This window comes from Thermobia domestica, chromosome 17 (genome assembly GCF_964235325.1).
Source record: "Thermobia domestica chromosome 17, izTheDome1.hap1.1, whole genome shotgun sequence".
Classification (NCBI taxonomy): Eukaryota; Metazoa; Arthropoda; class Insecta; order Zygentoma; family Lepismatidae; genus Thermobia; species Thermobia domestica.
This window is the reverse complement of record NC_137470.1, coordinates 95,953,948-95,979,628: the sequence shown is the minus strand read 5'-3', so window position 1 is coordinate 95,979,628 and position 25,681 is coordinate 95,953,948. Positions and strand designations below refer to the sequence as shown.

The window sequence follows — 25,681 nt, the reverse complement described above, 5'->3', positions numbered from 1 at the left end:
AAAGGATTAAGGCCTCTGGTTTCCTGGGCTCCTTTCTTACTGCTCAACAACGTGTCAAAGATTCTGGTCTTAAGGCCGGTCAATACAATCATACGTGAGAAGCATTTAACAGGTATCCACAAAATCGACCAACTAGCATTATCTAAGGCAAATATTCATTGTAACTGGGAACGCATAATATTCAGAGAAGAGATTTTCCTTGGCAAACAATGGTTCATAACTCGTTTAAAGGCCTGTATGGAAACGATATGTTAGGCAGTATATGCATCGAACACATCGAATGGGGCATGTCACTGGTCACTGTTGGGGGGTAGATATGGACACAGTAGATAAGTTACACCGTATGGAGGGCCGATCGAATAGCCAGATATATCTGGATATTCTACAATACGGATTACTCCTAGTTGTAAGAGCGGCAAAGCAAGATCACAGATCAATCCCTGATTCATATTTGTTTCAAGTCTGGCTTCAACAGGAACCAAATGTTGAATTACTCGACTGGGTTCCTACAACATCTGACCTAAATACAATAGAAAATCTATGGGCGGAAGTTATTGCAACTTTACAAGAAAATTGGCGTACCAACCCATCAAGGACAGCTGACAAGCTGCGGGAACCAGTTCTTAATGCGTGAGAAGTGGCACACGGACACCGATAAGTCGTCAGCTTATTCAATTCTATTTCAGCTGACTACGAGTCCCCTAGAAGATAATGCGTACTACACAAGATTTTTAATCCTGAATAAAGTTAATTTTCCAAACACACAAAATGCTCTTTGCAGAGCTGCTTACTTGCGTTCATTTCTCCTGTAACTTGATTTCAATTGAGGCTTAGAATTTTCCGCGTACTTCCGCAACATACAACGACTATTTACTGGTAATAAACTCAGTGTTTGTCGCGACTGAGTGGTTAGCATTCTCGCCTTCGAAGTCACAGATTTAATTTTGATTCCAGGTGGGAGAAGGTCATTTTTTTCATTTTCACTAATCAGTAATATTCATTTCAAAATCATTCACTTGTTTGTAATTATTATGAAGAATATTCGCAATGACGATATAACGAGTGAGGAGAGTAACTACCTGGCAATGTTGTTGAAAAGATAACGTGAATTGGGAGGCAAATGTCTACTTGCTATCACCAGAATCAATAAGCTTATTCGATATAAATTATATTTTTCAGTGACATACAGGGTTTTCATAAAGTCTGGACGGATTTAATTTGCTTATAATTTTCATAAAAATGCTCATAATGAAATCAAGTAAAGTGCAAACGGTAGCGGAAGGATTAAATTTTTAGTTGGCAACACTGTTAGATAAGCGGCAACTCTGAACACGTTGAGAGAGGGAGGGCAAGGGTCAGTTTCTTACCAAATTCCATCCATTGTTGTTTTCATTGTTGTTTCAATGTTGACTGTTAAAAGTAAGTTGTAAGCTGTATTGGTGTGTGTGTCTTTTAAAGAAATAAATAAATGAAAAACTGCTCTGAGAAGACTATTTTTTTTTTTTTTTTTTACCGTATCAAAGATGGCGTCGGTGAAAGAGAAAGCGCAATGTGTTCTGTGGTACGCAGAGCTAAAATCACCAATTCTGGTGTGTCGAAAGTTCACCAAAGAGTTCAAAAAGCCGGCACCGACTGAGAGTGCAATCCGAAAGTGGCATGCTAAGTTCTTGGAGACAGGAAGCATCCTGGACCGTCCTCGAAGTGGGAGGCCGCCAACATCGCCTGCAACATTGAGCAGGGTAAGGGAAAGCATCATCAACAGCCCACAGAAGTCGATTCCTAGACGGTCCATGGAACTCGGAATTCCACAGACAACCGTGTTTAAGATAGCGAAGAAGACGATCAAGGCCAATGGTTACAAAAATCAAGATAGTCCAGGATCTGCATGATGAAGATTTGGACATCCGGTTTAACTTCTGTGACGCCATGCTCAAGCAGTTGGAACATGTTGGAACATGCTCAAGCGCCGCCTACGGAAAGGAATATAGAAAAAAAACCTGAAATAACTGTTCTTTGCAGCAGAAGAATAGGTTTATTGAAAATATTTTAGAGATAAATATTTGAATTTCTTTTCTCCCCCTTAGAATTCTCTTATACCTCCTGCCACACTTGTGGAAGGTGTCGTACACCGTCAGTGTACCAATCTTTCTCGATGTCCCGTACGGACCGCCATATGGCACGGATGATGGGTTCACTACTATCGTAGTTCTTTCCGCGAACTGGTTTCTTAATTTTGGCTAAAGGTTCGTCACGATGTCTCTGAAAACATTGTTGTGCACTGCGCCCACGTACTACTTCAATTTCGATTCACACAGGCTGTCGTATTTCGAAAACAGTCATAGCGTTTGCACTTTCCTCTTCTAGTTTACGGCACTGCTGTTCTTGACTGAATAACACACATTCGTTACCACTCAACTCACTTTATCACCTCACATTCCCCTATCAGATACGGAACTAGTAGTGCTGACACACAGCCTTCTGACGTGAGAAATGTTGTCACAACTTTTTATCCAGCCTATGTATAAAAGCCCAGCTAGACCTAAGAACTATTTCGAGAATTCATCTCAAACGGTTCAACAGTTATTCCGTAATACTAAGCAACGTCGATATCATTTTTATATGCTTTGCATACTTTATGAGCCCCTCCTCCCCTTTAGGATATGTATTTTAATCAAAGTGACATGATAAAAATACTAGTTCAAAGTACGTATTAACTATATTCAAGACTTCATTTCATTTAAGTCCTTTTTATTTGTAATGCTGTAAAACAGATGACATAAATTTCATTTGTATATATTTAAGTGTTCAGCTAATATTTCAGTATGTCGCTGAACACGAATCATTCTACAGAAAAACAAATGGCCACAATATTATCAATAATAATACAACGACTATTGTAAAACACCCCTATTTTATTGTACGTATTTCCTCTGGGTTCTAGGCAATATCCGTGTCAGTATAACGGCCATAATTTGTAGTAGAGTACGGCAATGATTATTCAAGACCCGACTCACGTAATTCCGGGTTAACCGAAATGGTCCTTAAAGATGCCGGAGCGAACGGCTCACGTTCAAATGAAAATGAAATGAAGTCTTTCAGTTTAACGGCCCACGATGATGCCCTTTAGATTAAGGGAGACGGATGATTGAGGCAACTGAATGATAATGGAAGAATCCATAGAATGAGATTGTGGGAGGAAACGGGAGTACCCAGAGAAAACCCACGGAAACAATTCTGTACACCATAAAGTTATTTGGCCGGTGATCGAACCAGGAACCTCAGGCATCAGAGATATGCGCTCTACCGCTGAGCCATCGTGCCCCCTCACGTTTAAATGACGCGCGTTGTGTATGAGCCAAATGGAATAAAATTACTTTTAACAGATAACAAAGGTGAAGAGGAAAGAAATTTTACTTTTAGATGATTTAATGTATTAATCTTTATTTTTCTGCTTCCTGTAAAAAAAATGAAATAAAGAAAATTTTAAAAAATATAATAAAACAGAGAAAAAAGGGCATGGTATAAATGTTAGGCACAATACTAATAGAAAACAACATAACCTCAACCTGCTGAGGTATAAATAGCCGAAAGAATGAGAGAGAAATAGAAAGAGATGAGAAAGTACTAGATAAGGAAAAAGGGCAGGAGGCAAGTAGCTTCTGCCATTAATAAGACCGTAAGAAATCGGCCAAGGCAGAGGGAAGTGGAGACAAAAAACACTCCATCAAATTTGCCCTATCCACCGAATTCGTCCGGTATCAGTCTATTTTTATTATTGCTACCATCTGAAATGCAGTGTTGCCAATTTAGCTTTTCACTCGCTAGATCCAGCGTTTCTGTAGTTCGTAGTACCCGCACAAACTAAACTTACCCAACCTGGTTTACACTAAATTTCCTTGTCATTTATGTGAATGGGACAGCAGGGCTAGAGACAAACACTGATCTACACCTGCCTGGCCGGAGAGAAGTGTTGACACAGGGTGTGAAAAATGTTACAAATGTTGCCTTAGTTGACCACAGAAAGATATTAAGCCACCGCTCCACATCAAATTGGAAATCATGAAGCAGTTTGTGAAAGCCTTGTACAAAGATAGTCCCTGTTTTCAATACATTGCAAACAAGTTTCCATATTTATCGGACGCAAAGGTCAAGGAAGGCATTTTTGATGTACCACAAATTAGGAAACTTCTGAAAGACCGAAACTTTGAAGAGGCGGTGAATGCCGTAGAACATGGTGCATGGAATTCAATGAGGGAAGTCATGACAAAGTTCCTAGGAAATGTCAAGGATGAGCAGTATGAAACAATAATAAAAACGATGCTGGATCACATGAAAGATTTCGGATGTAAAACGAGTCTAAACTGCACTACCTTTATTCTCATCTCGATCATTTTCCGGAAAATTTTGGGGCTGTTGGTGAAGAGATGGGAAAAATATTTCACCAAAACATCAAGGAAGCACCAAGATGATACCAACGAAGGTGAAATGCATACAAGATGGCCAACTACTGTTAGTGTTTAAAAAGAGATGGCGAACATACAACAGTCAGACGCTGGGCAGCCAGGCGATCATTCCAAGGGGACAACTAAGATTGTTCAAATTAGAATGAGTACAAGTTTATCTTTTACTAAGGTGTTATTTTACATATAAATTAGCTTTTTGGTAAATTCTTTGCTTGGACTTTGTTTCTAGAGCATAGGAATCACGAATGTCACGTATATTTCCAAGTACTGGGGTTCGACCCTAGGTATTAGCAACTATAATAGATGAAACTTATTTTTATTTGGCCCACGTCCACAACATGGAATACATATACATGTTAGGGACTGTATAAACATATAATTTTAATTCTCTATAACTGATTCCAAACTTATATTTAGTCAGTACTTTTTATTATAATATGTAATATATTTCTTATCTTCGCGTATCTATTACGAGAAAACCTGACGTAATACGTACATACGGACGAGGGATTCGTGTTCAACGACCCCAAATTAGTTAAAATCACCTATCACATCTCTTGCTGCGTTTTTTTTTTTAAATTTTTTTTATTTTTATTTTATTTTATTTTATTTTATTTTATTTTTTTTAATGTTGGGTTGTGTTATTATTGACTGATATTTGGAATCCATTAGGTCCGGAATCTTAAAATTCGCCAGCTGTTTAAGTGCGTTTGGCGAACATAGGCAATAGTCATTGTTCTACAACCTTGCTCGTTTATATATGTAAATTTACCCATTGTGTTCTCCAATGCTGGACCGTTTACAATTATTAGATTTTAACTGCTACAATATATATATATATATATATATATATATATATATATATATATATATATATATATATATATATTAATTTATTTTCATTCTCGTTTATTTCCTTGTTTTGATTTTTCTCTTCGGTAGTACATTGTTAAAATCTGTTCTGTCGTATTTCGTTATTTCTGACACACTCCATTCCATCTTTTCTCCTGTCCGCGTATTAAAGTCCCCAATGGTCATGATGTCACACGTGTTATCCTCCTCTAGCTCCAAGTCATCGTCTTCAGGGCATTGAAAGAAATTTTCGTTGGCAAATTTTGGATTTTAGGATGATTATATACAACACCCACTATTGTGTGTGTTGGTTTTCTAAATTTACTATTCTTCTCTTTTATTTTTATTAAACGTCTCATTTGCTTGAAGATAGAAACTGCTAACGTGTATACTCCAGATTTCTACACATGATGTGATATGGAACGCTTTTATATATACAGAAAAAGCAGTGTCATGAAGCTTGCTTTCCCAGTCTCTCTACATTCAAACAGAAGATTTTAAGATTTTTCATTCCTAAAGATATTTTACTAGCACTCTCATCACTCACTTCGGTTCCCTGCCCTCCTTTTCCTATGATGATTTGGCCTGCGGGGATATCTCGCTGCGTGGGGCACACTTGCTCCTTGGTGTTATTGGCTTTCAAAGCCCCTACTTGTTTCTGTTCTTTTACATCGATGTTGTCAACTGTCATCTTGTGTTCTGTGTGGTACTGGTATTCTTGTCCCTTTAATAACAGAATTTTCACTTGGATTCCAGGCTTATTAAAGCTCACAATTGCTTATTTCCCGTCTCTTCTTGCTTCCTGCGTCCTTTCAATCAAAATCTTTCTCCCACTGGCCATATTTGTTAGAATTGTTCATGAATAAATATACTTGTAGTTTTTAGTTTGTTTTTGCTTACAGAATTTTCTCTGTCTTCGTGTGACGTAGAAACCTTACTACTTTTACTTTGTGGTTTTGCCCCAGAAAATGGGCTCTCTCGATATCGTCTTCACGCATTTCAAGACCCATCAGGCATAACTTGTTGGTTATCACTTCCTGCACTGCTTTTTCGCACATTTTCCACGTGTCTGCATCCCCATCTCGCACCTCTACATTACAGAAAAGCAGATTATTACGTTTGCTTTGATTTTCGATGTATTTTTGATTCGATTATAGCACTCTTAGTCGTTGCTTCTGCTTTTCATTATCTTTATTCACCACTACTTTGCTTTCCAAGTCTTCTATAGTTGCTGAGAGTTCAGTTAGTTTTCACTCGGTTCCACGTTTTTCAGCTTTACCAACATACCTTCAATCCTTCGCACTATTTCGTCTTTGGATACTAGTCCCGGGGTTTTCTCTATATTTCCAATACAGAATAGTTATCACAACTGCCACACATATTATTCTTCTTAAAATCGCTTTGCTTGGCTAAGAAGAACTTCCTACACTACACTAACTACCCCTGCTAACAGGGCCACCTATTCTTGCTCTCCACTGAAATCGCCAGGGCATCGCTACACTTGAACACTCAGAGCCTACAAAATACGTCTTATCAGCTCGCTGTCTCAAGCGAATCTTTCGGTTTTCGAATATATATTTAAGCTTGTATTTTCATACTTACCTGTCAAACTGTTACATACAAACTCGACATAAAATAGGTCCAGTGTCATTACACGTCTATCTGATATTTGGAATGTGACGTCATCATCATCATCATAAGTATTCTGCCATTATTGGCAGGCCACTTGCTGAAAACTAAGAAGCTTCCATGCTCCACGGTCTTCCGCTAACCTCTTCGTCTTCACGTACGATTTTTCTGTTTTGATATCGTTCATTAATTGTAGTCTCCTTCGCCCCATCCCTCTCTTTCCTGCCACTATACCCTCTGGTAGTCCCCCATGATAAGTTCCTTCTTAGCCAATGCCCAACCAGTTTCTTAGTAATAGTTAAAATTGTTCTTTCCTCCCGAACATTTTTTAGTTTTCCGCTCGATCCAGCTAATTATCTCCATTCTTTTTCACACCCAAATTTAGAAACTTTTCAGTAGTTTCTCATCACTTATGCGTAATGTCCATGTTTCTGTTCCATGCAGTACAATACTAAATACAAAGCATTTTATGAGTCTTTTTCTCAACTTTTATTCACGGCCCCACAAAATAGTATTTTCTTCTTCCGAAAGCATTCTTTCTCCATTCCTACCCTTGCTTTTATTTCACGTTCATACTTCATATTATTACTAATACTACTACCTAGGTATCGAAAATAGTCACTGTTATATTTTCTCCCCACCTACTTCTATATTTGACATCGTCCCCTTCGTTCCAACACCATGGCTTCTGTCTTTCTAACATTTATTTTCATTTCATATTCTTCACAGCTCTTCCTCAAGTTCTCTGATCTTATTGATTTTCTCTTCAAATTCTGCAACAAGCGCCATACCATTTGCAAACCGTATACAGCTAATCATTCTACCTCCTATCGAAATGCCGTCTTCATTTTGTAGACCCTTTTTCACTATCTTTTCTAGATAGATATTAAATAATGTAAGCGAGAGACAGCATCCCTGTCGAATTACCCTTCCACTTGCACTCTCCTCTCTGTGTTCCTCCCCTATTCTAACAATTACTTGTTGGTTCATCTGTCGTAAACAAAAAATGAAATTGGCACACACAAATTGATAATTGAATAGAGGATAGTGAGCTTCTACCATTCAACTCATCCGGCATTTCTGTGCGTGTATCTGTTCCAAGATAACTCCCATATAACATCCGATTTTATTGAAACTTTGAATGTGCCTTACCACAACCTTCCGCAGTAATCTTCTTGCTTGGAGTTATCACCCCACGTTACAAGTTTACGCATTGTGCATTCGAAAAATTCCTCTATAAACTCTGTAAAACTCATTCAAGTTGCATAAAACAGTGCATTTCTTTCGGGTTCACAATGCTTGCCGTTAAAATCGATTGAAGATAAGGGAGTAAAAGGAGATTGCTTTCCCAAAGATCTAATGCTCAAGACACTGCAAAAATGTCCATGCTTGAATTTTCTACTTTCTGTCTATATATTACTTTCTGGCTTTCTGTCTATATATTAAATCAGTTACCAGAAACTGTAGACGTATTTTTCAAATGAGCATACCTTCAGATCATCTATACATAAACTATCTTTGTAATTTTGCCATTGTACTGTACCATCTTGATTTCATTGTTATTCTATTGTTATGTTAATTGTTAAGATGGCCTAGTCAAATTGTTAAAATATTTCAGTGTAAAATGGCCTAGTGCTGTATCTGAAACCTATTATAAATAAATAAATATTAATTTGAGGACATTGAATCCAATGGAGCAATTTCTGAATATCAAGAGAAGAATGATCTCAAAGTTAGGATCTTTGAAGTACCGTTTATGCCAATGGTGAAAGTGTCTACGCCTGGATACACTAAGCATTAAGCTTTTTGTACCAATTTGAGGACGCTAAATCGAAAGGAAGTATTTTACAACACATCTGTCCATGGCATCACTAAGAAAATGATCTTAAAGTTCAGGCCTTTTAAAATATTTTCCTTGATTACTTTCACTAAATTGAATCGATTTTGTTGTAATACAGAGTTGTGTTTCAGTGTTGTGTTATTGTGAAGTAGTAAAATTAAGACTATTAACAAATGTGAAATTGGCTTGCTTCAATAGACAGATGCCAAACAGGATCGCTTGAACTGCATTTCTAATACATATTTAAACTCCAATGACGATCATCGACGGATATGATAGGTCCTCTTCAGGACTACATCACTAAGTTCTTTTTGTAATGTTGTATAATCTTACCAACATTCTTATTTAATGTGCCGTGTTTGGTTTCGAAATTCATCTGGAGTAGGTCACCTGGCGGAGGCCAATAATCATAATCATATGCGTAGATGTAGAAAAGTACGTACTCTAATTTTTTGTATTTCTTTATCTACAATACTTATGTATTGTTTCTTTCAGTGGAGTTTAATACGGATATGTTATCAGTTTCTTTGCTTTTGATCATGGTTCACGGTTCACGGGCGGTAGGTCACCTGCCAGAAAAATACTATCACGGACGCTCATCGATATCATCGTTAAACTTTGTCCGTGATTGTACTTTTAGTTCAATATTCTTTAAAGGGCATTCAACGAACAGCGAAAGAAAATGATGGATATTTCAAAACTAAATTGTGATTAATTAATGAATTCTTTATCTGTAAAACTGCTATGTAATTCCGTCTTCGAAATCGTTGCCAAGCACTGAAGTCAGCTAGCTTTCACAATTCAACGTATACGATCCAGGCATTGACAAATATGATGACAAGTGAATTTCAGAGGTTCACGTTTTTACGTATTTCATCACGAGTACAGGAAGTTCCACAACCTCGTCGTCTCGAGTCGAGTAACAAAACTACTGGGCTTTTCCAAAGTCAGGTAGTAGTAGCATCGAAGACCTATCAGAAGGAACACCTTGTTACTAGTATGGATCATATTGTTCATCTAGACGACATCAATAAGCAACTGTCAATACCTAGTCATGAGTCAATGCTTGGGAAGTTTCAAATAGACACTACTGATCAAAATTACACACATTAAAAACATTCCCCACAGATCCTATTCTCTTATTTCAACCGAAAAGATTAATCACGAATTTATTGGTGTACAAAATTATCGATGTCTAGATTATTAAGAAAGTTTGGTTATTGCTGACACTTCTTGCATACGTCCCGTTCTATGTATATCATAGATAACTCATAGCATAACCGCAATTCCATATTTTTTCTTTGAAGCTTCTCTATAGTCTCAACTGCATGAAGTTAAAATCAGTAAAAGAACAAAGATATAATTTAATTTCCTTCAATATGTTCGATGGCTTCTCTTTTTTTTTTCCCCCGAACTTCAGTGATAATTTTCGTATAATTGTTGGATTTTTATATGATGGTTTACATGATTTTTGAGTCCGCTTATCCTGGATTTTATCAGCAGTTTTCCTACTTGTAAATTTATACGTAAAACTATAGATCCACGTCTTAAAACACGCATATCATCTGTTGCTAAGACAAAATAAACTGCAATCAACCACGTTATGTCTCTACCGACTTCTAGAATGTATGTAATTCTAGCAACCACATTCTGAAAATTTACCACAAGTTCTGCATGAAGCTTGCTAGAATCAATATTCCACGTTTGAAAATCTTTCTTCTTTTGTTGTATTAATGTCATGTTTATTACTAAAAACAATCCAGAATTATTTCAGTTGTATTGAGTGAAGCGTCCCGATAAAAACTACTTTTTGGAAAACTTGAAATCGAAGAAAAAAGTGATCACGTTTAGATAGGAGAAAATTTTAAATTCTTTTAGACCTTCGGCCATATGGTTAGTTAAAGGATAATACAGGATTCTCTGACATGAGAAATGTGATGTAAAAAATTCTACGGAGAGTTCGTCTTTTTGAAAATTTAAGTTCAGAAAAATCCCATCCTTACGTATCCCTTATCCGAAAAGGGTCTACACTTATAAAGCAAAGGGTTAATGCTCTGTTCCGAATATCGAATTATATAGTATTGCTTGCTGTCTCATAAGAGATTTGATACAGAATATCCCAATTTCTCTACAAAAAAAATATTAAAGAAAAAATTATTCCTTTTGTAAGGATTTTTTTTTTTGTAAATTTAAGAAACCAACTTAACTATTTTTTCCGCCAAGTGAACTTTGTGGTGGACAAACACCGTGTGCGTGGGTTTTCTCGGGGTTCTCCCGTTTCCTCTCACTTTCTTCATTCCACCATTTCATTCATTTCTCATAATTACCGTCTCCTTTCGCCTAACCGGCATAAGCGTGGGACGTAAAACTCAAAGATTTCTTTTTCTTTTTTTGCTGCAATTTAATCATGTATGTAAGTACGTACACCATACTCCGTCCTAATTAAATATTGAATTAAAAGTTGCTCTTTAGAATCCGATGAATTAAATAAAAGCGGGAACTTAACCTACACACACACATTTAAAAATATTAATTCTTATTCAAGCGTTTTCCATTAAAAACGGAATACTTCCAGAAAAAAATATAAGTTACTTTGTGTTGTAAAAAGTTTATAATGGCAAATAACTAATTATGCTTGTTTCCAAACATTGCCTTAAAATATGCACTTTCAAAACATAAGAAATTCGTTTTAGAAGAAATAAGTTGTCAATGGACGCTGAGAAACCACAATTAAAAGTAACGAACATTAGTTTTCTGTGTTACTCTTGTTTAATTATTTCTTGTTAACATTAATTTATATATTAGGTATAATAAATTGGACTGGGTCATCAACGAGACCTTCTCTCGCGAACGAAATCACCATTATTGAAGGTTTTATATCAAACTGACATTACATACACATGTCACCCTTACCTGGGACATACTCAGGAGGTGGGTCCTGAGGGTCCGGACCCCTTCCGAAACCCCGACTTTTCTGTAAATTTAGTCTAATTTTGGAGTGATTTTACAAACTTTAATATAATTTATCCTCATAATTAAATTTGGACTCTCCTCCCCTCCCGAAAAGAAATTCCTGGGTACAGAGACTCACTTCACTATTCGGCCACCACATTGTATTTGTGTTTTATCTTATATTATGAACTACAGTAAAGTAGAGTGATAATATTGTTTACGCTATATGAAACCTCTATATTTTCTGCAACTTTTTACAAAAATTAAACCACAAAATTTTAACTCTAACGTACAAAAATCAGAACATTTCTTCTCAAACACAAAAATTATAATCACTTTAATATTCGGCCACCACATAATGTGGAACTTTCTTGTCGCCTTCTCCGAGGTAAGAAAAAGGTTTTAATACCTAGTTGAATACCCTTTATTGCGTATCACCTCCTTTAAGTGATTTTGCATATTTCCAGTTATTTTTGCTGTATAATCAGGAGCAATATTGGCCCATTTTTCTGTTAAACTTCTCTAGTTCCTCCTTTGATGTTATCACTACTTTCCGACCTCTAGCGTCGAGTTCATGCCACAAATTTTCAATGGGATTGAGATCCGGACTTTGTGGTGGAGTTTCGATCACTTTGGGGCAGTTGTACAGAAGCCATTCACGCACAACATACGCCTTGCGTTTTGGGCCGTTGTCGTGATAAAATTTAAAAGTCTTGCGGATTCCAAATTTGTCCGCATTCTTATGTAAAATTTCTTTTAGAATGCTCAGGTATTGTTCTTTTGTCATTTTAGCATTTATAAACCTGAGTTCATCCACACCGATAGCAGATATGCACCCCCAAACCATTATGATGCAACCACCATATTTGACTGTTGCTTGTAAATTCAGTTTCCTTAGTTCTTCATTTGTCTTTCGCCACACTAAAACCCATCTGACTTTAAAATGTTGAATTTGCTTTTCTCAGCAAAAATAACGTCTTTCCATCATTCTGGTTCCTTTTGCACATAGATTTTAGCGAACTGAAGCCGTTTCTTTCTGCTCACTTTGTCGACAAATGGTTTCTTTCTAGCTACCTTTCCGTGGTATCCTTCGTTTCTCAGTACTTTCCGAACAGTCTCTGGGTGTACATCCTTTCCACACCCTTGCAACAATTCCGGTGCAATCTTCGGTGCACTTAATTTTGGGTTTTTCTTCACTATTCTCACAATTACACGTTTGTCTCGTTCATTTAGCTTGCTAGGCCGACCCTTCTGCTTCACGGTTCTATCCTGTCTTCGTTCTTGAAACATCGCAAGATATCACAGACTGTACTTCGTGGTATATTCAAGAGACGGACAATATACCTATTGGAATCCCGCTTTTATGACGAAAAATCACCAGCTGGCGCTGCTCAAACGTTGTGTTACAACTTTTTCGCCCCATTGCAAGTGTTCTACCGCAAAGCAGGGTTGGCAAAAACCATAGTTTTTATTGAAAAGACCAAGAAACCAGTTTGTTTGGTTTAAACCTTTTTTTTTTTTTTAAACCAGGCTTTTTGGTTTAAATAATTTGCTCTATGTATTTATATCACATATAGACAAAAATAAGTTTTGTTCGCCTTGGTGTTATTATGCAACAACCAGGTTATGCTGGAAGGGGTCACATAACCTTAAAGCGGAATCCAAACGGCTTTTCGGCTTACAACCGAGAGAAATCATCCTCCATTTGAACTCAAAAACGGGACTAATTGGGCATAAATGCGACACGTCTGCCGACTCGCTCATGAAGGACTCCTGATAAAAAATACGGTGTACTGATCTTTACATACTTGTTAATATGATTGTTAAGTGTCATTTCAGAAGGACAAAAAATAAACAGTTGCAGAAGTGAAACCATTATACAGAATTACATACGGACAATATCAAAATACTGCAGAGTACAGAAGAACTAATTTAGTTCAAGTTAGTTAACAACGACTTTTATTAGTCCAAGTTAAAGAAATACAACGACTTAATTTGCGTATCAGTAAGAAAAGTGAATAAAGATACGAAATATTTGCGTCCACTTTGGCTCTGACAAATTTATATATAAATAGATACCAAAGATACTTCTGATTTCAATAAATGCCTCTCGTGGGGTTTGTATGACCTCTCCCTCCCCAAAAAAAGTACGGCATTTCGATGTACTTTATCAATAGTAAACATTATTGAAACGAAACAATATTTAGAATTTTCTTCAATTGCAATTGCATAACAATAATGATAAACAATAAAAAAAATCACAAAAGAAACATTCATAAACTTATTTTAAAAAAGTTGCTTTTGTAGTTTAATATCTTTGAGTAATGAGTGGAGAATTTAGGTCTGAATATAATACTATAATATACGGGAGTGAAACGTGATAACCCACAAATGTTTGTTCATAAATATTTTACGAACACTTACCCTTTTACGAACATTTTTCGTTTTTTTTTTTTTTTTTTTTTTTTTTGTTTGTTTAAACCAGTTGGTTTTATGAAAAAAAAAAAAAAAAACAGTTGGTTTAGACCACCTTGGTTTAAACCAGCCAACCCTGCTGCAAAGCCAATACCCATTCACACTTTCTAACACGAAGACGAGAAATGAGTTGTATACATACGACGTTCCTTCCCCCAATCATATTGTTCTGTAAACTGGAATACAGCAATAAGATCATCAAGTCCTTTAGTGGCTGAATATTAAAGTGGCATGATATGAAGGCAGTTTGTAGAAACATAGCAGTTAGTTAGGCATAGTTTGCATTTACAACTTTTACACATTACGAAATAGTACACGAGACATGATAGTTGTTCCGTGACATCGCTTACAAATTTCTATGTATTTACATTAATGCGTCCTTTGACATAAATGACAACAATGTGGGGTGGCCGAATATTAAAGTGAGTCTCTGTAAGTACCTGATTGTAACTATCTTTTAATATATTGTTTGAAACATTGTCTTTCAATACGTTGTTTGTAAAGTTTAACGTCGATGTTCTCAACACCCTGACCTGGACTTACAGTTGAAGGTGAAATTTAAACCACTGTAATACGTTAAATTTTCAATTTCGCTCCATCGGGAATCAAAGCCGGGACCTCGTTTACCAGAAATGCGCACGCTAGTTAGTAGGCCAGCAGGGAGAGCTATTTCTATCTAAAGAATTGGTAAAATTGTTTTATAATTTTATGACATTATATTTTTATTAATTATCTGTTGTGCGTGAAAACGCTAATTGTTCAAAATAATCGATTAATTTCCATATGGTCATAATTTTATCCATTAAATTTTACTAAACTTTCACACTTCAAAAGAATCTTATTACGTAATATTAAAACTGCCATTGTACTTTCAAACAATTAATTTTGAATCAATTATTTTTTCAGAACTTTAATTTTTAACCCTTTTAAATTTTTGCTTTTTTTTAAAGGTAAATTACAGACTTTCAATCAAGTAGCTACAGCATCATCTCTACTTATCCTAGGATCATAGTTCACACCTCATTCTCTTCAAAATAGAACAGCATTTCAAACGGAACCATTTACATTTCCTTAATATGTCCCTGAGGTGGGAAATTTTGAGAGAAATCGGGGTTATTCTGAAAAAAATTTCTTTTTCAAATTTTGAGCCTGTCTGGACCCCCTGTGTTAAAGCACAATCTCAAAATCAACTGAATAATACTAGAGGGTGTGCTAAATGTATGTACAAAATTTCAAGCTTCTACCTTGAGTAGTAATAGCGGGGAAAAATGAAACTATATCTTTAAGTTTTACATCCCATTTTACATCCCACGGTTATGCTGGTTAGGCTAAAGGAGACGGTGATGATAAGAAATGAATGAAATGGTGGAATGAAGAAAGTGGGAGGAAACGGGAGGAGCCCGAGAAAACCCACGAGCACGGTATTTGTCCACCACAAAGTCCACACGACGCGAGCTGGCATCGAACCAGCGACCCCAAGCACCGGAGGTGAACGCTCTACCACTGAGCCACCGCGCCCCCGGCGGGAAAAAATATTTACCAATGAGCCCCATTATGTCCCAGATTACTTCAAAAGACCCGAATGTAACATAAAAAGTTCCTGATATATTTCTATTTAAATATTTATCCTAGAATCATAGTTCGTACATCATTCTCTTCAAAATAGAACAGTCTTTCAAACGGAACCATTCGCATGTTTCCATCATGTATCTGAGGCGCGAGAAAAGGATTTTTTTTATCCTTTTCTACCTTTTTGCCCCTCTGGACACCCCTGTTTTAACGCAGAGATCTGAAAATTCGCAAAAAGTGCAACATTTCAGTCTTCCAGGTGCAAAAGTAAGCCCGCCAAAAAATAATAAAATAGACCTAACAAATCCTTTGTTTCAAGTTATGACGTCATCACACCTTATGTCTCGACGCAGAAAGGCGTGAAACCATACGCAACGTGTTCTACAATGCCTCCATGCTTGAAAGAAAGAAAGGAGAAAGCTGTGTTTATACTTTTTAAATCGAATAATAAAGGCACCACCCTAGTACCTTAAAATAGGCACTAAAACTTAAAAGGGTTAATTTTAATCCGTTAAATTTTCATTAATTTTTTTCAACTATGGGAATACTACACAGGTCACGGTGACAAGAAACTCAACTTCTGGTGTAAGGAGTCATGGTTTGATGCCAGGACGCAATATGCTCATTTGAAGTCATTTTCTGGTAGACATCATTTACCATCTAGTTCACCTTACATTTACCATCTAGTTCCCTTAGCTTACAGAACACAAACATAAGAAGTTCAACTGATGATTTGAAATTTTCATTCAACATTAGCTGAACCTGCGCTCTCTACACAGCGCATCATTCACATATGAGCACGAATCTCCTCCTCATTCCTCACAACATCTGTAAATGTCCCTTTACAGATACACTTGAAAGACGTCTTGATTAAAGTCGGCAAGGGGTACCATAAAGGGGAGATTTTTTCGATTATTTTTCCAATATCTCGCACCGTTTGCAAGATTTGAACCTACTTCAGATTGGAGTTTCTAATTTATGTGTGATCAGTAGGGCTCGGAAGTTGAAGACCTAAAAGCTGGAAAAAAGGACGTAAAAATAAGACCCAATTTAATTAGAATTACATATTTAATGAATATAATGCTCAAACTAAAATAAGAAAACTTCCCCACCCTCACCCACTTGCTGGAGGATATTGTTATCCCCTCCTTATCTGAGTTGTGATTGTTGCAGATCTGGTCTTATCAGTCCAGTTGTTGAAGAACGTCTTATCTTCTGAATTTTCTTTACTAAAGGAAAGATGTTTAAGAGGTGGTGGTGATTCGAGTTAATGACCAGTAAATTTATAGTCGAAAGATGAAGTGCAAGAAAAGACGTTAAGACCTATAAAAAGCTTTAAGAAATACCAATAAACAAAAAAAACGCCGAAAAAGGCAAAAGAGGACAAATAAAATCCACTATTTTCTGGCCTACAATGACCCAAAATGAACAAATATTATGTTAAGCCTCGCCTTCCGGCACTCGTTAAAAAAAGGATATTACCTCAACTTCCGAGCCCTAGTGATCAGTGTTTTTATTATTATTCTTGCATGATGTATGTAATAAGGAAATACATCACACACACACAATTTACTATTATGTCAGTGATATATGGTGTTCATTGGGCAAACCACCCCAAACAATAAAGATTCGTTTTAGACTGAAGAAATTGTCATCTTTCGTTTTTCATTATCATTTGGCCAGGAAACAAATGCCTGAGAGACATACAACCCCTACATACACATGTGTGGTGTTGGAATGTATAACTCGTACGATAAGATGTCCTTTTTTACAAAAAAATCAATACTCCCAGCATAAACCTAAAAAATGCAATAAAGAAATAACGCCCATTTTTTTAATATATCCAATTAGAACTGGACAACCTACATAAAATTTGTAATCGTTCGGTGAAAACGGCATACTTCTAGAGCCTATGGTCCCCGAGAACTCACTGTCGAAAAGACTGGCCACAAACATATAAACTTTTCTTGATCAGAAACATATATATTTAAACCTAACATTTAAATATATAGATCGTAACATCAAGTACTAGTCTCTGTAAAGGAGTTCCGTTCTCTAAAATTTCTACGGGACTCCAAGTTAAAAATTAACATAAACTTGCATAGCAAGTCGTCCGAAGATATAAACTTTCAGACTTGTATAGCAAATCCGAAGTGTCAGTGAAAACAAAATTCCGTACTGAACACTTACATTTCTACACCTTCACAAGGGCCGAGTACCATATAATGCGTAAAATATACTCGAACCACTATCAAAACGAACTATTCAGCTGTCCGAAAAATATACACTTCTCTTAACTATTACTGTTACTATATTACAATTACTCATACTGCTGACACACAATATAATTTAACGTTACGCTGTTCTGCTCTTTACACTAAAGACGAATGACTATGATTAAAGGTAGTGGGAGGAAACAAGAGAACCTCTGAAGACACACATAAAAAATCCACTTGAATTCAACAAGCCTGGAATCCAATTAGAGACCCCTACACAAGAAATGACCCTACCAATAAGTCGGCATACTTTACTCTGTACTACGTCTATATTGTCACCTAAATATTATACGGAATTTGCCATTAGTGGCCGAAAGAAAACATTGTTTCCACTAAGGAAGTAGTATCTAAAGAAGTGACTTTCGTTTGACATTGTGAAGCTACGGTAGAAGTAATATTCAATCCGAAAGTTCCATTTCTATTGCGTTCGGCTTCAATAGAAGCAGGTAAGGTCGACTGAATCCATATCAAGAACCATTCCTCCTTCTCACTTAAAGTTTCTGCTATATGACAATGAATACTGAAGTCTGAAATGGTAAAAGATTTCTACCAACTACAACTTTAATAGAAGATGAAGGCAGAAATGCAATCATTTGTTGAAACGGTGAATTCATGTCGAAAATCATATCCTATATCTATTACTGATTGTGGTCTATGACGTTGAAGAACGAAACAGAAGATGGTAAATGTCTACGATTTCTGCCTCCAATACATCAATGAAGGCATCTCTTTTACCAAAAAATCGCCTAGAGATAACGAAGAATGACACGAATTTAAGTTATTCTACTACATACCAGGGCCGTTTGAAAAGTAACCTCCGACTGTAACAGTTTCCATCGAAGAAAGAACTTATCTGCGTCGCAGAATAAAGTATAAATCGAAAAATAATCACTGTCTTTACGAAATATACAGAGCGTCCAAAAAAATACTTCTATAACCTGGTAACGGTTATATTTCCATAAACTTTCAAGCACTTATAATATCTCTGCACTAGCTTAGAAATTCCATCAGCATAAAAATCTCCCGACTGTACCTTGAGCCAGCCTGTGACCGCATCTTTCAGCTCCTCATTATCACCAGAGCGCTGAGATTATATAACACAGCCCTGGAAATTTGTGGAAATTCAACGGAAAGCTCCGAGATTGTGAAACGTCAATTTTCACAATATTTTCCATCAATTTTCTGAAGGAGTTCATCAGTGACTACTGATGGCCTGCCACTCCCCTCTTCATCATGAATGTTTGTTCGCCCACTCTTAAACGAATGAACCCATTCACGAACAACTCCTTCACTTATCACACATGGCACAAAGTTCACCGCATTTTCTTGTAGTTGGTACTGCAGGGATCCTACAAGTTGTGATAAAAAAAATAAATAAATAAATAAATAAATAAAAAAAAAATCCGACTCTTCATAAGAATTCTACGACTTTATGAAACTCTTCTAAAGTCTGCATCCACCTCTCCTACACTTGACCCTTCCTAAACAATATGACAATTCCTCTTCAGCTTTTTCTTTTTTTCTTAAAAGGGGGGTTAGGAGGTACTGACTTTGCTTTTATTTTCATATATACTGTCAGTATTTTTTCTTCCGCTTTTTTAAACAACTCCACAATTGACTACAAAGATTACACATCTCTACATAAAACACGTAGGTTCAGTGGAGTTCCTCCGTGGCTAAGCGGTTAGCGTACGCGCCTTTGACGTGGGAGACCCGGGTTCGATTCCCGGCGGGAGCTCATGTGGTTCGGATTCCACGTTAATCAGTAGGTCCACGTCTCATATAGCCTCGCTGCTGAACGGGACGTTCAACTCAAAATCAACTCAACGTAGGTTCAGTGAGGGTAATTATGAGACACTGCCTATGGAGGGTAATTGAGACACTCCTCACTGATCTTCAACCAATGTAGGATAATTCCAAATTAAGAGCACTAGCATTTAGGAACATCCTTCACAATGCTCTGTCTACAATTTTAAGTTTTAGCTTACAAAAGTTTGGATGTACTTTTTTTTTTTTTAACTCATTCAAAATTTGCTTTCAAATTTAAATCCTATCATTAACTTTTATATCCACTCGTGCAGTAATACCACTGTTGTGAAACCAATGGGTGTTGGTGGAAGCCTGGTAGGTCAGCAGTTATAGGTTAAGTTAAATTTGTCCCTTGAGCTTTTGTTTGAGTTACAAAAAATTTTTTTGTTGTATCTCATTTTGCTTATATGGTGGGTAATTATGAGACGCATGCTAGATGAATGTGTTTGGGAAATAACTTGAATCTATCCCTGTATCCTAGTATGTTAAGTTTAAAAAAAGCTGCTGTATTCTGTAGTTTAGATAGTCCTATAATCTTGTTTCTTAGTAAATCTCAAAGTCGTAGACCTACATTATTTTGTTGAAATAGCCTAGGCAGCATATTAATATACTAAAACATAAAGAAATAGAAGTAGGCTTTGAAGTTGTTTTTTAGTGAACAGCCTAGAACTTGGTTTAAGTTTGTTTCATAAACCTGTTTTACAATCTGAAACTAATATTTCCCTATTAGGCTATAGGCCTATTATAGTCAACTCACAAAACTCTTAGAATAACATTAGTAGCTATTTCCACTTTCTTTATTAGTTATTTTCTTGTAACTCATCCAAATATTTGTATATCTTTATGTAATATACACAAAGACTTCTTTATGTAATAATAACGAAGACTTCTTTATCTCACAGTTGGACTCCTTCATACATCAATATCACATACAGAAAGCCGGGGACAACAGGTGTCTCATAATTACCCACCCGGAGTCTCAATTACCCTTTTGGTGGGAAATTATGAGACAGCACAAATTTGACATTTACTCATCAACTTATGAGATGACAGGAAATTTCTGGGCAGCAAATTATTATTCTATTGGCACCATAAACTGCTGTCTAGGTTAACTGCTTTCAAAATTAATGTAAGCTGAATAACGTGGAAAAGTTGGGTAATATGTCTCATAATTACCCTCACTGACTATACATATTACAAAACTTTCAAATAGAAAAAAAGAGAAACATGCGTACATTTCTGTCGCTAAAATTAAATATGAAATTTTGCACTTTTGCTTCTCGTTCCTTTTCTTTCTGAGGTAGAGCAATTTAAACTAAAGTGTACAACTGCATTCATGTTTAGTTTATTTGTTTAACTATCTCAGACTGATCTATTTACATCATATTTTCCGAATATTTCACAACTTAATGCAGTACATGTTGCTGTATGAATCCAAAATATAATTTCCAACCCCAGGATCATCCGAACTTAGCAATTAGCATTTTGTTTACTAATTCCTTAATATTCATTTCCTGTCATGAATTTAGCTGACACGATCCTTCTACATGAACTAGCGAGGAAAGGACAGCCCTCAGTTACCGTATAAAATACTCGAATGGTAAACTGCGTCAAAAAATATGAAAATGATAAATCCAAGATCGGTGGTTCGAATTCACCCAACGACGTATGAAATGCTTTTGAGTAAAATTATGTAAAGAAAGAGGATTAAGGTACGAGAATACGTCAGAATAGAACATTTCATAATGACATAATCTACACCAAGAAACACCCGCTTCATGCCGAAAAATAGTTTACATCAGGTCCCAACAAATTTGAGTACTTTCTGGATGTAGTTGCTGTAAATTATACCATGTGAAGCCATAGCAACATCTGTAGATTGACTTGTTAATTGTAAAATGAAAGCACGCTAAACGACAAAGTGTATCTGCAAAACAGATAGATTTTTCTTCTCCTTTTGCAGCTTTACTTTTTATTGTTAAACTTTGTAGTTATGTTTGATTAATGAAATTATATTTTTACTTTCAAGCCACAATAGGGTAGAAGAAACTACTGTGATTTTTAGATATATGACCGCGTGTTCCGTCGTACCGATGTAAATGTATTTATTTACTTGCAATCAATCCGTGTCGCACCAAATTTTAAATTTAACGGTTTTAAAGAACTCTGCAGGAGTTTTCCGGAATTTTCTTCCTACCTCAGAATTAAGGATAGTATACTGAAGCGTGTAAATTAATGTTTCATTAATAACCTGACAATATTATATTAATTTTTCATAGAAAATTATGAGGGTGGTTTATTCATAGGCGTGACTTTCGGATTTTTTTTTTTTTTTTTTTTCAAAACAGACTCTGGTGACTTTGTTCATATATCAATATTTTACTATCAAGCCCTAACTGTAGTATAAATCACTTGTCAAAGAAAAATCTATGAGGTGTGGTTTAATCTTAGTGGTGAATTTTTCGATGATTTCCTCAAAAACGTCGTGAATGGTAAAGTCAATTTATACACATTTTTAGCTTTCGCTTTTCAAAATTTTGCGTTCTGCATACAGAACGCTCAAAATAACACAACAGATGCTACTGGCCCTAAAGAAGAAGTTACATTCTGTGGCTAGCTTATTTTCACATGGGAATGAAATTACATGTTTTAGAAAATACATGGCAGTGTACAAATATCTGTTACAGTGTGTATTTGGAATTACGATTTACTTCAAAACGCAAAAACAAGGACTAAATATTAAAAATATTGCTCAGTCTTAACGACGGTTGGATGAGGAAACAAAAGAAAAAAAAAGTGATGCAAGTGAAGATCAACTGGAAGACTAGTGGCGAACCTGTCTTAAGGAAATTCACATTTCATATCTGTAGATAGAAAGACAGACAGGAGAAAATAAATATACATTATCTTCCTTTAAGAAAAAAGTATCCAGTCTTATATCTCTCAACGTAACACTAGTAATTTCTTATCAGATTTGCGTTTAATTCTTCAAAGGTATATATATATATATATATATATATATATATATATATATATATATATATATATATATATATATATTGTTAACTTTGGAATAAGAGAATCACACAGTAAAAGAAGAACACTGACTTGGCCGTGGAATGAGGCAACCATTCACAAGAAAATCATATTCGTGAAAGAAACCATATGGATCTGTCAGACACACACACCGAGTAGCTTTCAAAACCACCACACAGGCACCACGTCATACACATCGTACAACAGCATTATAACACCAACCACCAACCATGAATCATCACAGAAGTGTGCTAACAACTCACTCTCAACAAAGACATAACACATCATCTCATCTCTCATAATCATATGTATTAACTTGGGATCAAAACATTCTCTGTGGAGTGATGAAAATAATATAAGCCAATGAATGAACACAAAACTAACCTTTAGTATATTGATTTTTATTTTCTTTTAACACGGACAAGTTGACACAAGACATGCTAGTAAAAGCTTACTGTCACGAGGGATGTAGTCAGTGAACAAGAAAACAATTCCATGAAAAAGAAACAGCAAGTGATATAACAGACACTGCACCAAAGGACACAGTTCCAGTCACTGATCTAGTGAAAGTAAAGTGTCGCAAATAGCGTTACTATTTGACTATATTTAACTATTTTAAATGAACAACTTAACACACTGACGTCGCGAACTAGAGACCATTTTTTTGTTACTATTTTTAAGTAAAGTTCAATGTCTCACGATTATGCACCTAGGCTAACGGAGACTGATGACGGTGGTACGATGGAAATGAAAAAAGCCCGGAAAAACCCATGCACACACTGCTCGTCCAGGACTAACCCTGTAGTTCTGGAACACGTGTACGCATCCGCACTCAGTTGTAATAAAGAAAGTAACCAACCTGGCAACTAACACACCTTCAATTCGCTACTGCTAGCTCTGCATTACTATGTGAATTCAATACTGAGACTTGATGGAGAAAGGAACCAACTTGGCTACTAACTAACCTTCACTACACGTGCGGGCCAGCATTCGGATGCCATTTAGCATCTCTCCAAAATCCATTGATGGCCCTAGAGTTAGTACGGTGACTTATAGTGAGCCGTTGTAAACGACCTCGTTTATGCGTATGCCCAACACCGCTGACGCGCCTGCTAAATACGGACGTACTCCCTCCATAACGCCTAGGTCTGCATGCTGCGCTCCTGCCCTGACTCGGTTAAATACCATCTGTGCTTTTTAGTGACCACCTACCAAAAGTTGGTTCATGTTTTATGCCATGCATCCACACTGTACTTATACACAATAAAATTCGTAATCACTACTAAGCAAGCCAGAATTACTACCAAGGAATTCGGAAACTAAATATTACCCCAGCATTCTTCAACTCTTCTCGTAAGCCCACTTGATGGGAGCTGGGATGGAACCAGGGACACCACGCACCAGAGATGAGCGCTCTACCACTAAGCTACTGCGGTCCCCCAAGCAAATTCCATTATTGGATATAGTATACGAGAGTGCCTCATCATTTAGCGAGGACTCACGAAGTGCAGTCTTTTAAGGATTATTCATTGAGGATATAGGAACTTGAAAATGAGGTAAAAATGCGACTTTCATTTAATTACTGAGTAATATAAAATAAAATGTACGTCGGTTTGCGTTGCGTTTCGTTGTGTTTTATGGTATGCGAAGAATAATAATGTGCCCTTGTACGTAGTGTATGAGTATATGTGGGGGATTTGAAACACATATCGCATGTCACCTGCACGTGGATGCTTCTTCCTACTTCTAAATGTAATAAAATCATTTTTATACGTAGTGCAACAGTAGGAAGTATCCACGCGCACAGATCATGAGGCACTGTTGTATACTATTACCCCATTATTTAATACGTACAGTGAAAAGTTAATGCTTGAAGTGTACTTTAAGTAGTAATACGGCTTTAAATGTGCATCCAAATTTTATAAACGTATTTTGCGCAATAAAACCCAATGGCCGGGGTGCTTTGCAACCCTGATAATGACAGCCCGATCCATAAAAGTAAGGGTGCGAATCAGCTTTTAAATTACATAATAAAACACATAAATCTGTGGACGAAACAATGTGTCATGAATCAAAAAGTTGGTCTATTTCAACTCTACGGGCACAATTTTGATAGACACTTAACATTGAAAAGTTCAGTCGATGTGAATTGTTCATGTACTTACCGTATTATCATCTTTCAAACGCAAATCCTGGAGAATACGTTTGGTTCTAGGACTGGCCATTGGAAAAACTGTTCCTTCACTTATCGTATGATAATTCAACAAAAGTTACAAATTTCAGTGTCGGCACACACCAGCACACAAATCTGAGAACGGATTCCGTTAGTCTCTTGTTTTCTCAATACTGACAATATAATTTTACTCTAATCAATTTGCTTTTATATATTGACAGAAGGTAACTACGTGAAACTCCAACCTGATATTCAGAAAAGGAATATAGTACAAAGGGTAGACATGCATAAATGTATTATTATTGTTTTATGACTAAAAGGAACACAGCATTGAAGATGATGTGGCCAGCTGACTGTCAACACACGACGGTAAACGTCAAAACACATACTATTGAAATACTGCTCCTCAGAGTATTTCCTAGTGCAGGAGTTGTGCTCGATTGAACAACTATGGGCATTCCTGTTTTACACGCTCGAAGAAAGTTGAACAAGACTCTTCTACAAGGCCATTCAGACTATTTGATAAAAAAAAAAAAAAATACCTAAGCACTGACGTCATTTTGTCTTGAAATCAATAGTTTCGTTCAAGATATTTCTTTTCAGTCCG

The 25,681-nt window shown here is 36.3% G+C and overlaps 1 protein-coding gene across 2 annotated transcripts in view; it reads right to left on the bottom strand.

Annotated features, from left to right (window-relative positions):
- Positions 1–25,449, bottom strand: part of ArfGAP1 (ADP-ribosylation factor GTPase-activating protein 1) — a 703,111-nt gene extending 677,662 nt beyond the window's left edge. For both annotated transcript variants that reach the window (XM_081743725.1, XM_081743726.1), the window contains exon 1: positions 25,067–25,449. In XM_081743725.1, the coding sequence (XP_081599851.1) occupies positions 25,067–25,126 (60 nt within the window). In that variant the 5' untranslated portion in view covers positions 25,127–25,449. The remainder of the gene's footprint in view (positions 1–25,066) is intronic.
- Positions 25,450–25,681: the final 232 nt, after the last annotated feature.